This window comes from Salvia hispanica, chromosome 6 (genome assembly GCF_023119035.1).
Source record: "Salvia hispanica cultivar TCC Black 2014 chromosome 6, UniMelb_Shisp_WGS_1.0, whole genome shotgun sequence".
NCBI lineage: Eukaryota > Viridiplantae > Streptophyta > Magnoliopsida > Lamiales > Lamiaceae > Salvia > Salvia hispanica.
In genome coordinates, this window is record NC_062970.1 from 16514765 (window position 1) to 16529927 (window position 15163).

The 15163-nt window shown below is 39.9% G+C and overlaps 1 protein-coding gene across 1 annotated transcript; it reads right to left on the reverse strand.

Moving 5' to 3' along the window:
- Window positions 1-6439: 6439 nt before the first annotated feature.
- On the reverse strand, window positions 6440-8208 carry LOC125194802. The gene is made up of 3 exons (XM_048093024.1): window positions 8081-8208; window positions 7014-7616; window positions 6440-6833 (listed from the first exon to the last, which is right to left on the reverse strand). The coding sequence occupies exons 1-3, from the start codon at window positions 8206-8208 to the stop codon at window positions 6440-6442; spliced, it is 1125 nt and encodes a 374-aa protein (XP_047948981.1).
- Between the last annotated feature and the right edge of the window lie 6955 nt (window positions 8209-15163).

Here is a 15163-nt window from a genome sequence, read left to right on the forward strand (position 1 = left end):
CTCTTTGTCTTGCTTTTCATGTACGTCGGTTTCTGGTGCTGGTATCTCTTCCTGGGCAGTAGACAGGCGCTCTCGGGCTTCAACGACCGCCTCCTCTTTTGGCCCTTCAAATAGGTTCTCCCCAGGTTTTGTAGGAGTCCCTTCTTCCTGGCTAGTAGCGGTAGGCGATTCTGATTCTGTAATTGGGTGGCTTTCCTTCTGGGCAATAGTCAAGTCGGGATTCTCCCCAGGTTTTGTAGGATCCTCCTGATCTTCATCGCTCGAAATCTCCATTTCCTTAAATGCAGTGGTTGCCCCTGTCTTCTTTGCCATCCCATGCCCGAGGTATCTTTTCGATACACGCGTCGGCCTCTGCTTCTCCTTCGGCTCATCACTTAATACCAACTTCCACTTTATCTGTTCGGGTTTCGTCAAGGTTGACTTTTCTGCCACAGACTGGGCAGTAGGGACTTGTGGTTCCGTTTCCATCACTTTCTCGGACTCCCCCTTCTCTATTGGCTTGGCGGGTTCCTCCTCTGGTTCTCTTATCGGCTCTGCTGGGCTCTTATCTCCTACTGCCTCAGATGCGAGGTCTGGACCCTCAGCCATCTCGGCAGCATTCTCCTCTTCAGCTGTGGATATTGATTCTGATTCACTTTTGATGGTTGTGCAGCAATCTTCCTCAATGCTCGCATCCAAGTCAACAGGCAAGGCAGTGGTTAATCCTGAATGAGTGGTGACTGGATCTACCCCTTCTCTCCTTAGCCAGTTGGACTCGGTGTCTTTAAACTGCGGAACACAAAAAATAAAAAAAAGTTTATTTACAATATTTACACCAAAATTCTTAACAAAAGCACATGATACGTCATCCATCCCCGGCAACGGCGCCATTTGACAAGACGAGGTTTTATATTAGGGCGGCGACTCTGAGTGTGTGCGTGTCAACTGGCCAGGAGGGTGCCTAGACCTAGCTGTGTCGTTGGGTCTGTGCCTAAAACCTCTTGTCAACAAAAATACCTCAACCCACTTCTACTGGCTAGTATAGTGGAGTAAGGGTCGATCCCACAGAGATGGATGTAGGCGAAGTGAAATTGCAAAGACATTTTGGAAGGGTTGGTTAGCTACCACGCTTTTGGGGTTGAGTTCTACCTAGGCGTAAAATTAAAATGAGACTCTACCTATACTGACCAGTAAGTAACTAAATGCTTAATGTTGTTGGATGTGTACGTGAATGTGAAAGTTGGACACCTAGTTATGCATATGAGAAACTACTAGACGAAACTTACTAAAAATGACTAGACAAAAGGTAAAGGGAATCAAAGGACATGCTGGCAGACTGGCTGCTGGGTTTGCAGAAAAGCTGAAAAAAGTGCAAGTACAAAAGCAAAAAGTAACAAAAGCAACATATCTTTGATTGTGACATTTTCTTCTTCACCAAGCTAAACTAACCAGATCTAACAAACTCCATTGATGAATGCTCGAGCTCAAAAATTCGTAAATGTAATATTTAACTTGAAATTAAGAACGAAAGCAAGAAAAACTGAAATTTACGCATACTGGTCAACAGGACAGGGTGACAGAAACAAGCAGAAACGAATTCCATGCATTTTTGAGAAACTTAACCATATTAAAACTTGTAAACACTTTTGGAAATACTATATCTAACTAAGCTAGGCAGATTCAAGCACTTAAACAACATAAAACTATCAGATCTAGCTAACTAGAGAGATTTAAAGCAATAACAAAGCTGAAACTCAAATAAAACCATAAAAACTTAACTTCATTCAAACTTTCAAACCAAAAGATGCTTTAAACAGATTAACTACTGAAATCCGAGACAAATGTAAGTAAAACAAGTTCTTAAACTAAGAAAGCATTTAAAGAAAGCATGTAAATGGCCGATGGCTTCTTCTGAGACTGGAACTGGCCTACGATGGCTGGAATGATTCAGGCATGATGACTCCCCGCCGGCTGGTGGCCGAAATCTTCATGGCAGGCTGCTGGATTTAGGGAGTGGAACTTAGAGCTAATGGAGGTATTCTCCCAAAAAGTGTTCTCAAAGTGATGATAAAAGTCAAAAGTTATTCCTCCTTATGTTCAACTCCTATTTATAGGGTGGCTTGCCCTAATTTCTAGGGCTGCCTCTTCATGCGAAATAACAATTTTGCCCCTCTTTAGTAGTTGATTGTTCCAAGCAAGTCCTTCTTTCTCGTGTCCAGTTCCGTGGCATCCATCCTGGCTAGTTTGCACCTTTTCTGCTCATACTGACCAGTTTGCACACTTTTGCTGCTTTTTCACCCGAATTCCTTCTAATCCTTTTCATCTGATTTAGTACCTCAACCTGCACACTTTAACAACTATTTTGCAGTTATTATTCAATAAAGCACGTTATATTGACCAGTAACCAAGGGTTAGAACGAGACTCATCACCCACCCTATAGTTGCTTCGTCTTCATAGAGAAGAAATGAGGAAGAGAATTAGAGGAATAGGGTGTAGGAGGTGAAATCATTTCAGAGAAGAGAGCTTCCTTGAGAAAATTGAAAAGAAAAAAAGTTTGGAAATACAATGGAGAAGAGAACACGGCGGCGCTACGTTGTTTTGATTTAGTAAACCTAGCGGTTTGGTTTAATTTTGTTTTATTATAATTTATTTAAGATATTTCACGTGTTCTTTTTTAGTTTAATTGTATTTTATTATTAGTATGACTCATTAATTTAACTTGATTTTCAGTTTAATAGTAATATGTTTTATAGTACAAATAAATTAATGGTATTCTTTAAAGTTAACAAAAGCATACTTAAAATAATAAAAATGATAAAAAAATTGCATTACATATCACTAATTTAAAATAAAATATTTTAAAATATTAAAATTGTTATATAAGTCTAAACAATATATTGTGTGACGTGTTTTTTATTTTTTCAAAATATGGATGATTGCATTAATTAATTACCATGCCTAAAAAGAATATTTAAATTATAAGTATATAGTAATTATTTAAATATTAGTACTTTATATTGTATATTAAGTAGTATTAATTATTTTCGACCCCACGAGTTCGGATTTCTGGGTCCGTCATTGTTTCGATTCAATCTGAGTTTATGTTTATAGTCATATTCGAAAGATTTCCTGAAAAAATAACAAATAGGATTATAGGAGTACTATAAAGTTTTTATTATTATTTGAAAAAATACAAAATGACTCTGTGCATATTTATTTTTCAGACCATCTTCCACATTGCTCTCATCAAATGAGGGCTAGTTAAGTGCATTTTTTGAAAAATGAATAGCTGGCGTTAATTTACTTTCAACATTTCATTTGATATGAAAGTGAGAAATTTAATTACAATATCGATAATTTGTTGTCAAAATCTATCACTATATAAAGTGAGAGTTTTCTAAAGTCAATTTTAACTGGAACATGATAAAATGTGGAAAGTTGCTCAACCAAATAGCTTAAGAGAGGTAAGAGAGGTATGGTCAATAGCTTCGGAAAGTTGCTCAACCAAATCCACCTCCCATGCAAACAAATTCCTTTACCATCTGAAGCTCCAACTCCAAGACCCATTCTCCCAAACTCCCATATCATCAATGTATCGGTTCTTCTGGTTAGACACGACACAAAGTCTAGGAAATGTGTCTTTCAAGCTCTGGCCTCCCGTCCAGTGATCTAACCAAAACCTTGTTCAATTTCCATTGTCCACTCTCATCTGGATTCCTTTGCAAGCCACCTCTGGGATTTCTTTGTTGAAAAAACTGAAATCAATAATTTGTCCCCGACGCCACCACCATTTAAAGAGCAAGGCTGCATTCCGGGTATGTATGTCCCCGACGCCCAACCCCCCTCTATCGATTGGCTTTTGGATGACGTCCCAAGCTATCAAGTTTCCACCTTTTTCCCCGATATTCTTACCCCAGAAGAAATATCTCTGGACCTGTATAATACGCCTAGCCACCTTTTTCGACATACAAAACAAACTGAGATAGTAGGTGATGCACTACTTATTAGCACTAAATATACCTGCAAGTATACAAGGTAGATCTAGTATAACTAAAGGTCAGTACCGGGTTGTCGAACACGGGGAATAAGATCACCGATTGGCTACCTTCTACTAAGCGTCAAATACTATTTGGAGAAATAGAGAATTTTTGGAAAACAATTAAACTGAAAGCAGTAAGTGGATGAATGCAACACAAACTAAAGGTCGAATAAATGACATAAGAGAATTCCAGGGATGTGCGTTCACAACTATGGTTATACAAATTCCTACTACAATACCCTAGCACAGTTTATACTTCGATAGAACGAGTCACACTAGTTATGCCCATGCGGTACAATCGTAGATTACTAACACTAGGGTTGTCAATCCTAGAATCGTAACTCCTAAAAGCTCCTAAGACCATTGTAAAGTCCCCACTCTCAATTAACAGTGCCAGTTTAAGGGATGCTAATTGTAGTGTCTATTAAGTGGATCTAACTCGCCAACCTCCTCTCACGATTATGTAGCAAGTTATATCGAATCAGCATCGAATGTATCACTCAAGCATGCAGTATTACAGAACAACTTAAGGAAGAAACGAAGTATAAACAAAATGGATATTAAATAAAAAACGGAATTGTATAAACCAAAAATAGTTACTAACATATTCCTAGAATCCTATGAATTTAGTTACACATGATAGAATAATCTAAAAACATAGTTTGAAGGGAAAACAATGTAAACATAAGAACTAAAGTGATAAAACCCAAAGGTAGAATCATGTAGCCTTGATCTTCACTTGACTTCGTCTTCAACCTCTTCCGCAGCGAAGAACTCTCAAATATCTTGCTCTAGAATTGTGAGGCAAAGAGTGTAAAAGGTGTGTGTTGAATGAAGAGGTTTAGGGGGTATATATAGGGAGTAGGTCGAATCCCATGGATAGAAGGAAAAGGTTGGCTAATTTAGGTAAAATCTGGAGAAAATCTAGGTAAATTTGTGCACCGCCTTTTCGCAGCGGACCGCTGCACCTTGGCCAGCGGTCGCTGTGCATTGTTCGAAGCCTCTGTTGATTTTGGGTAGCGGCCGCTGCATATCCTGCAGCGGTCGCTGAGTCCAGTGGCTACAGGATTTCTCGAGCGGTCGCTATACACGTCGCACCGGTCGCTGGGCGTCTTCAGACTTTACAGCATAACTTTTCCGGAGCAGACCGCTTCATGCGTAGCGGTCGCTGCGACACAAGCAGCGGGCCGCTGAGCGTCTTGAACGCTCTAGAACTCCATATTCGACTTTTTCCTATCTTTTTGACTCAAATATGCACAATTCTCACAAAACATGTCAAAATACCAAAATGGATAAAAATATGTGAAATATCGACATGAATTGAAGTTAAGCCACTTAAAATAGGAGATTGGTGGGGATAAGGGCCCTAAAATAGTGCAAAATCCGAGCGTATCAGTAGGTGGGGATATTATTGAGGACTGAATTAATGAGGACTAATCCCCATGCCTTTGAAAGGCACTTTTCTTTTCAAAGGGATAACCTCTTCTCCAGTTTGCGAATAATAGGCTTCCATGTTTCAAACCTTCCCGGACAAGCTCCCAGAGGGATTCCCAAGTAGGAGATTGGCAATTTGGCGGTTTCACATTTCATTATGGTAACTGCCTCCTTAGTCCAATCATCATCACACCCAACTGGTATAAGCACCGACTTTCAATAATTGATCTGGAGCCCTGACAACAACGCAAAACATTTGAGCAATTTTTTGTAGTTGTCGATAACTGCCCTGTCAGCTGGTGCGAATATGATGGTATCATCTGCAAATTGCAAGTTGGTGAGCCATTAACCAGAATTGACATAGATGTCGTAGATACACATTCCATGATCCACTTAGTCCACTCATCCCCAAACCCCATGCCTCGTAACGTTTCTTCCAAGAAATCCCATCGCACTGTGTCATAAGCCTTCTTGAAATCCAATTTGAGAATAGCGGCTTTGATTTTCTTCTTTCTAATCCACCAAACAACCTCATTTGCGATCAAAGCTCCATCCAAAATCTGTCTATCCTTCACAAATGTTGTATGTGATTCCCCAATCAGTTCTGGCATGACTTTAGATAGTCTCTTCGGCAAGATAATCTTGTATATACTCCCAATCATACTAATTGGTCTAAAATCTTTGATTTCTACGGCTTCATCCACTTTTGGTATCAAAGTTACCCCTATATGATTATTTTCTTCGGGCAGTTGCCCTGTTTCAAAAAACTCAAGTATCAACTTGCATATCTCCCCGCCAACGTCCTGCCAGAATTCCTTAACAAACTTGAAGTTGAACCCATCATAGCCCGGTGCTTTTGAGGAGTTGCAATCTGCGAGGGCCGAAGTGATCTCATCCATAGTTGGTTTCACCTCAAGCATCATTGATTGATCATTCTTGAGTTGTGGCACTAAGGTTCTGTCGAGGTGAATAATTGGCTGTGAATTCTACCTATACAAACCTTTATAGAACTTCAGAATCTCGATCTTGATGTCTCTTGGGCTTTTGAACATCCTCTCACCACTTCTGATTTGATCAATTCTTTTAAACCGTCTTCTTCCAATAGTCACAACATGGTAGTACTTTGTGTTTCTATCTCCTTTCTTGAGCCATCTATCTCTCGACATTTGCTTCCAATAGCAAGCTTTTCGGTCCATCCACTTATGTAACTGTGCTTCAAGAGCCATGAGTTTTGTCGTGTCGCACTCGTCTCCTCTTCCCCAGTCAATCTTATTCTGGAATCTAAGTTGTTCCACCTTAAGCTTCTTGATTGTTTCATCGATATTCCCAAAAGTTTCCTTGTTCCATTTTCTAAGCAGCTTATGGAGAGCTTTCAGCTTTCTGATGATCGGAATTTGGCCCAATCTTTTTCATTCATCCTTAACCATTTTAGTGAACCCCGGGTGCGAGAACTAGACATCTAAACTCCTGAATGGTCCCGCCCCTGTTGCACGGTTCACTAAGGATAAAGATAAATATATTGGAGCATGGTCTGAGATGGTTTCTGGGAGGGCACGTAGCCTGGCATCAGGATATTTGACACTCCACTCATGGTCGAGAAAGACTCTGTCCAGCCTGCTCCTAGAGTTTCCTCTACCCCAAGTGTATTTTCTCCCAATAAGAGGCATGTCTTGAATCATCATGTTTTCACTCCACTCTTGAAACTCTCTTATACTTCCAAAACAGCTAGCTCCGCCGTTTCTTTCCTCAACATGTCTAACTTCGTTGAAGTCCCCCATCACCAGCAAAGGTTCTTTAATCTGATCTCGAAGCCCCAATAAATCGTTCCAGAGCTGTTCGCGACCATATCTATGGTTAGGAGCATAGACTACTATGATACCACAATTAAAAGCATTAACCTTAATAATCCCTTCTAAAAGAATCCATCTTTCCCCTTTCATGAATCCTAAAATCTCAAATTTGCTTTTGTCCCAGCAGGTAATTACCCCTCCTCCATGAACAACCAAAGTGTGTTCCCATCCGATTTCCGAGAGAACCCACCAGTGCTTCACTTTAAACTCCAATAAAACCTTGTGTTTTGACTCCACCAAGCCTAACAAGAAGCATTGTTGGCCTGAAATAAGCTCCTTGATAGCCAGATCCTTTTTCATGCCCCCCACACCTCTGCAATTCCAACAAATAATGCTCATTGATAAATACACACTCATCTTTCCCCTGCAGGATCAAACTATGCCTTAAGCTTTATAGGTTGTCCTCTCTTCCTCGGTCTAGTTAAATCTGGGGCCGAAGAATCCTTTGCGAGTTCCTTGATGATTGCCTCCTCATCATCCGCACATAGCCCCAACTTTTTCCCTAGCTCCCAGGTCTCGACAGCCTCTGAAGTCTGTTGGAGCGATTTCACAGATGTTTTCCTCCTAGTAACGCTTCTTGTGTGCCTCATATTTTTGCCAAAAGCTTGAGCATTTAAATGTTGAAACTCCATCCCATATTGACCCTCTGGTGATGCAGTGGCTTCAAGTCAAAAGGTGGGTAAATTTCCATCATGTTGTGATGTTCCTGTCCACAGCCCTGGTTCGAATCTCGGTGGGAAATTTGGATCTTCGGCTCCCTCTTGGTTGATTGTGTACTCTGAAGTGGATTCAATCTCTTTCGCTTTATCTGATTCCATCTCTAGCACCCCTGATTCATGTTCCTTCGGACCTCCTTCCTTGCGGCATGAGCTATCCACCCCTTTGTCTGAATGCGCTAGACTCATCATGCGATTTCTTGGTGTTGTGGATTCCAAGGCTTCCACTGTATCACAGAGACAATTACAGACGCCGTCCTTTTGCCAATCGGCTTTGCCTCTCACCAATTGACCCTTAAATTCTGTCTCTTGTGCTTCCTGGTTCGCCTCTTCTACCGCAAATCGAGATGATGGGAGTCAAAGTGGTGAACGGGCTCTTCTGAATATTCTTTCTCCCAACTGGTTTTGAGATGAAAGGTAGGCTTCGTGTGTCTTTTGCGGGCCTCTAATTTCTCTTTTAACATGCTCTCAATTAATCTTTTCAATGTTGAAGAAGTCGCTTTCGATCAGCCATTCCAATTCATCTACTTTGCTTAAATGCTTTATTGGATCAACCAACTTTGTAGGTCTTGGGCCTTGCTTTTTTTCTAGCAATGAAGTTTTTGTTCGATTACTAGCTGTAGCGTTGGGCCTCTCCTTCTAGCCCAATTCCTACACATGAGATAGAGTGTCAGCACTTAGCTTTACACATGTAAAGTCCGCATCCTTCCCATCATTAAGCCGCCAGTGTCGTTGCGTATTCCCATAGATCTTGTCGCTCGCCGCTTGAGGGGAACCAAGGGTTTCTTGTTTGATGTGAGCCTCGTTGGCTCGCCAAGACCTCGCGACACCTCTCCGAACAAATCAGCCTCTCGCCGACCATACGGCACGCGATCGCTGTAATAAACGGGCTCTGACTTGGCATTCCTCGATTTGTAACATCTGTAACACGAACATGCTTTGGAATATGGATGAAAGTTGCAAGAACTCGTTGTGTAACGCCCCACTTTTTCGAACCCTAATTTTTGTGACGTGGAAATTTTTGCATTAAATGCCTTAAATGCTATGATATGTGAATCATTTGATGAGTGATTAATTGCATAGTGTCTATGTGACCTAATTGCATATGTGGATATTAATTGAATTGAATAGTCAACTTGTTGAAATGTTGACGTGGCTATTGAATAGTCAAAGATGTGGAAAAATGATGTGGCCGTTGAAAGGTCAATACGATGAGAAAATGAAGTGAAAGTGAAAAGGAGATGATTTTGAATATGTGAATATTTGAGGTGGAGAAATATAATTGTGGGAGAATTATTATTTATTTTCCTAAGGGATGAGTGAGAAAAATAATAGGAATATTAATTTAAAGGCATGTGAATTTTCGGCCCTCTCATTATTGGAGAAGAAATATTATTATTCTTGGATTTAATTATTTGTTTGGGATAATTATCCAAATTAAATCCAAAGTCCAAATACTCTAATTCCTACATGGAATTTTCGAAATATATATATATTGATTTTCTTGAGATTTTCGAAAATCTCATAATATTGAGGAAAGGATTATTTTTTTATTATTTTATTGATCCCTTATTTATTCTATTCCATGAATAAATATAAATATGCTAAAATATCCTAGCATATCTTACCATATCTTGCCATATCCTAATTAAATTAGGATTTGATTCAATTCTTGTGGAGAGAAGGCAAATACACGCCTATCTCCTATTTTAATTGGGGAGTATTTTATTTTATTCTTGCTCCGTGATATATTATTCTACTCCGTGAAATATTCAAATTTAATCATAGGCTATTAAAATAGCCTACAAAATTCGAAATCCTCATTCTCCTCAACTAATTCAACGCCACTTCCCCTCAAATCTCTACCATATCTTCCAAATAATTATTTATTTAATTATTCGGATATTATTTTTGGCACTCTATAAATAGGAGAGAAATCCTAAACCTAAATCATCACAAAATCGGCGCCTCCCACTACTAAAAACCGTCTCCTACTTCTCTCCCACTCTCTCCATATTTTCTTCAAGTTTCTTCAAGATTTCTTCATCAATTGAGAAGAATTCAAGTCAAATTCAAGAGTTTATTGAAGAATCAAGGCTAGTTCATTGTTTCTACCGTTCGTTTTTGTGAAAAAGGTACTTTAATTATTGATCTCTTCTTCTTCTACCGATTAATCGGTGATTCTTGAATCCACATGCATCTAGAACGAGTGAAAGGGGTTTTAATCGGTGAATTTTGGGAGAACAAGGATGTGTGTGAAATTGTGTGTGTGTATGTGCGATCGTGTGTGTGTGTGTGCACGCCTCGATCGGCGTGCACATGTGTGGTGTTCGTGTGCATGTGTTGTGTATGTGGAACACTCATGTGTGGTATGAATTATTGGTGATTTTGGAAATGATTATGTGAATGAAAATAGTATGTTAATCATACTTTGATTTTGATATTATGATTTTGAAAATAATCGATGGGAAAAAGGGAAAAATGAGAGATCATGCATGATTTAAAATCCATGTTTGAAACTGATTGGTGATACGCCTAATTTAAAGGTGATACTACGCGCTCTCAGCGTGATAAACGAGGAGAAGAGAAATCTATCGAGCTAAACCTACGAGGTGGGCTTTCTTTTAAAATAAGGACATTGTCCTAAAATGATATTGATGAGAATGAAAGATGTGTTATCATGCCTTGATTTGTTTTGTCGTGCCTATCCCTCGTGGCTATGCCACTATTGTTATAATCGAATTCGGATCCTTGTAGAGCCGCAAACTCTACTTGGGTTAGTGTACACCAATGTTAGACCGAGAGTCAGCGTACGGGTTGGCCGGTCTAGTGACCTGGATTGCGGCCGCATTCCTTGTCATGTAGAATGAGGATATGGTAAACGTCTATGAGAAAAATGGTTGCGCGACCGTGATATTTGAGAAAGAAAGATATTTTGATGCCTCGGGTCTTTCTAAAGTTAAAACCCCGATGGACATCTGGAAATGGCATGATAACTACTATATTTGTGATAAAACTGTTTTCGGCAATGAGCCCATTGAGTATGAATTATCGTACTCAGCCCTGCATGTGTTTTCCTTATGTGCAGGTTGAGTGGTGACGAGCGGCGGCGGTGTTGAGCGGGAAAAATAATAAAGAAGAAATGTTGGTACTTAAAGTGTCGTTGTGTCTTCATACATAGCCTCACTTCTTTCTTGGTCGCTTCCGCTATATTTTTATGAAAACTGATGATCTCTTGTTGAGATAAATACTTTTACGTTCGTGGGTATGTTTTGAATTATGAATCGTTAGAAACAAGTATTTTTGGGAAAAGTTTGAGAATATTTTTAGGAAACATTGATAAGTTTTTGTACGATGATCTTTATGAAAGTGCTTTGCTAAAGCACTATTTTACCTCTACTTAATTGTTCTTTAAATGCTCTGGTCAAAACCTCTTTTAAAATGAAACCCTAGTCTTGGATCTTTGTTGCATTTATGTCTACCTAGTTAACGAACGCCGCATTTATTATACTCTAAATGGGCGGGTCGTTACACGTTGTGGCCATGACATTCCTACAACTTTACAATACAGATTGATATGGATTCGACGTGAAATATGGAGGTCAATATGAAATGAATGATGCCACGATTTAGGGCGGAAACTTAATTTTATAAATCGATAAACTATTTCAAGAACGAACATGTTGCTACAAGTAATCGAAATAGGAGAGCAAGAATAAGCTTGACTCAAAAACTCACAACTTTATTCATCATAAAAAAAAACTCATGCCCCTACATTAAGAACGTAGGAGCCCTTATATAGGCTTTAAAATTGACTCCTAAATATATTAAAATCTCCTAGTGATAACCTCATATCCTAACTATAAATCTAATATATATTTTTAATAATAAATTCAAATCTAACTAAATTCTATCTAATACATAACTCACGTAAATCCTAAAATAATAAAACCTATGCATTAATCAATCAAATAATCAAAGGAGATAATTACTCTAATATATGAAATATTCTTGGCACTCTCTCCATATCTCCATTATTCACAAACTCAGCTCTTTCCCTTTTCTTTCATGTTTATCTTCCCATTTTGTCGCCAACTCAATACTTCGGGCCAAGATATACTTCCTCTTCTCGTGCGTAGCTTTGTGTTCGAGACGAGGATCACATCACTGTTCAAACATCATGTGTTCATTGTGAGGCACGTCGGCGCGTGGCGAACAAGCGTTGTTGAGTATCGCAACTGTCTCCGTTAGTGGTGAGGCTCTGTCTGGTTTCCGGCTATGGTAAGGGGCTGGCATGGAAAATGTCGATAGATTAATCATGAAGGGTAGTCCCTCGCAAACCAATTCAGTGTTCAATTCCAACATCTTCACATTAGATTCTTCATTCAAAATAATTCGGATTAAGGCCCGGTCAAAATTGTTGCCGATGTCAACCTCTAGCACCTTTCCCCAACATTTTCCAATGGAGACAAATGTTTTAACTGACCAGCTTTGTAATGGTACTCCTATGCACTGATACCATTTTCTTCACTTGTAAGAACGTTGTTTTGTTTCTTCCATTTCCTAACCTCTTTGACGTGGTCGCCCCAAATAACAGCTGCCTTTGCCAAGACCTCTTCAAGTCCTCCATTAAAGTATAAGGTTAGGATGAATTTATGGTTGCCCCATGAGATGAGATTCTCGTACTGCACATCATTCTCTTCTAAATCTCGAGCCACAGTATCAATATTCACTGTGTTTGCCGTGAATCCGATTAAGGTCCGCTTGAGCCATTCCATGTTGGTCTCAATTGTGGGGACGACTATCTGCGGACGATTCTTTGTTGTCTCGGTCCTAGTTTTATCCACCTTGTTCCCATCAACTTTCTTCTGTTGGAGATTGTCTGGATTTTTTGGATTCTTCCCGTTTCTGACCACTTCCACAAACTACCTTACATCAGTCAGTCCACTTCCTTTAAGTGGAATAAGATGGACCTTGGGCGTCCTTTTGTCTTGTGGTTTGTACTGTTTACCAAAGGAAAAAGATTATGCTTCATTCCTTGCATATCTTGCAAAGACAACTCTGAGTTTGCTTCCACCCACAATCAATCTGTCGACTCTATCTCTATCGCTCTTGTAACTGAAGATGTCCTCTAGCCAGCTCTTGCTCATATGTTTAGTAATGTTATCCACAAATAATGAGACTCCATTTTTGAATCGACTTGCTCGTTTAGTTGTATCGACCTGCACTCATGTAGCTGTGAATCTGTTGAAACATCTCTCTGATTTTCTATTCCTGGCGTTCTCCTGTTTCCTATTTGGGATAGGATTATGTTTTCTAGGCGCAGTCTGTCTCATGTGTGCCAATATATATGTGAGTAGAGCACATAATTCTGTGATCTGAAATCCAATCAGATCCAATTTGTATCTGAAAACTGCAATCATAATACAATTTGTTCTCCGTTCTTGCCCGTGGACGTAGCCAACACAACGTTGGTGAACCACGTAAATTTTGTGCCTATTTACGTTCGTTTGTTTCTCGATTCACAATTTCCCTATTTGTCACAACAAACTGGTATCTAGGGCCTTGTTTTTTCGAAATAGGGTTTTGAATTCCACTACGAGGGTTTTGTCTGGTAAATCGAGATGTCTGCTCTGAACGTGAAGGTTGACAAATTCACTGGGAGAAATAATTTTGGTTTATGGCAGATCAAGATGCGATCTCTGCTGAAGCAGCAGGGTTTGTGGGAGCCGCTCAAAACAAAGAAGGCTACGGAGGATGATAAGGAGTGGACGACCTTAGACGAAAAAGCCCACTCGACCATCATGTTGAGCCTGTTTGACGATGTTATCATCGAAGTTGCAGATCAGGAGACAGTTGCTGCTCTTTGGGCGAAGTTGGAGAGTCTATACATGAGGAAGTCTCTAACCAACAAGTTGTTCTTGAAGCAACGTTTGTTTCGGTTACGCATGCAGGAAGGTACGCCCCTTCGGGATCATCTGGAAAATTTGAATAAAATTTTGCTAGATTTGCGTAATGTTGAAGTTAAAGTAGAAGACGAGGATGCTGCTTTAATTTTACTAGTTTCTTTGCCTGAATCTTACGAAAATTTTGTTGAGTCTCTTATGACTGGCAAGGAAACTCGTTGGAGGATGTTCGATCTGCTTTCCACATCAGAGAGGATCGACAATAGGCAACGAGTTCAGCCACAGAAGATCTGCCATCGGGATTATTTGTTACGGGTAAAGGACAGAAAAAATTCGGACAGAAGAAGCAGAACTCAAAAGGTTCAAAAGGTCCTAAAGACCCTAAGCCAGATGACATCTGCAGATATTGTAAAGAACGAGGGCATTGAAAGGCTGATTGTCCAAGGATAAAGAAGAAATTGGGCAAGAAGGAAGATGCTAACGGTTTTGCGATTGTGGCAGAAGCTAATTACACAAATTTGGAAGAAGAATTGGCTTGGTTGCGGATGAACAGCCACACTGTAATGATGTGTGGATTTTGGATTCTGGAGCGTCATATCATCTCTATCCTCACAGGGAGTATTTCAACACTTATGAACAGATAGATGGAGGCAATGTTACCATGTCCAACAATGTTGTCTTCAAGGTGGTTGGCATCGGCTCAATTAGGATTAGGGCTCATGATGGAGTCTTCTGGTCCTTGAACGATGTTAGGCATGTCCCACAGATAACGAAGAATCTGATATCTCTGAGTACTTTTGATAGTAAGGGGTTCAGTTTCAAAGGTGAAGGTGGAGTAATGCGTATTTTGAAAGGTTCGAAGGTGGTTCTGACAGCTTTGAAACGGGGTACCTTGTATGTTCTGAGAGGTTCCATCGTGGCAAATTCTGTTGATATCGCATCATCCGAGGTTGCAACCAAGGATATGACCAAGTTGTGGCATATGAGAGAACGTGGCATGAGAATCATATTGAATCGTGATTTTCTTTCGGGCCGTAAGGTGCAGAAACTTGATTTCTGCGAACACTGTGTATTGGGGAAGCTTCATCGCAGCAAGTTTCCAAAGAAGTGTGTTCATCGAACGAAGGGGACACTTGACTACATTCACATGGATTGTTGGGGTCCCTCAAGTGTTGAGCCTGTTGGAGGGCACAAGTATTTTGTGTCAATGATTGATGAATACTCGAGAATGACTTGGG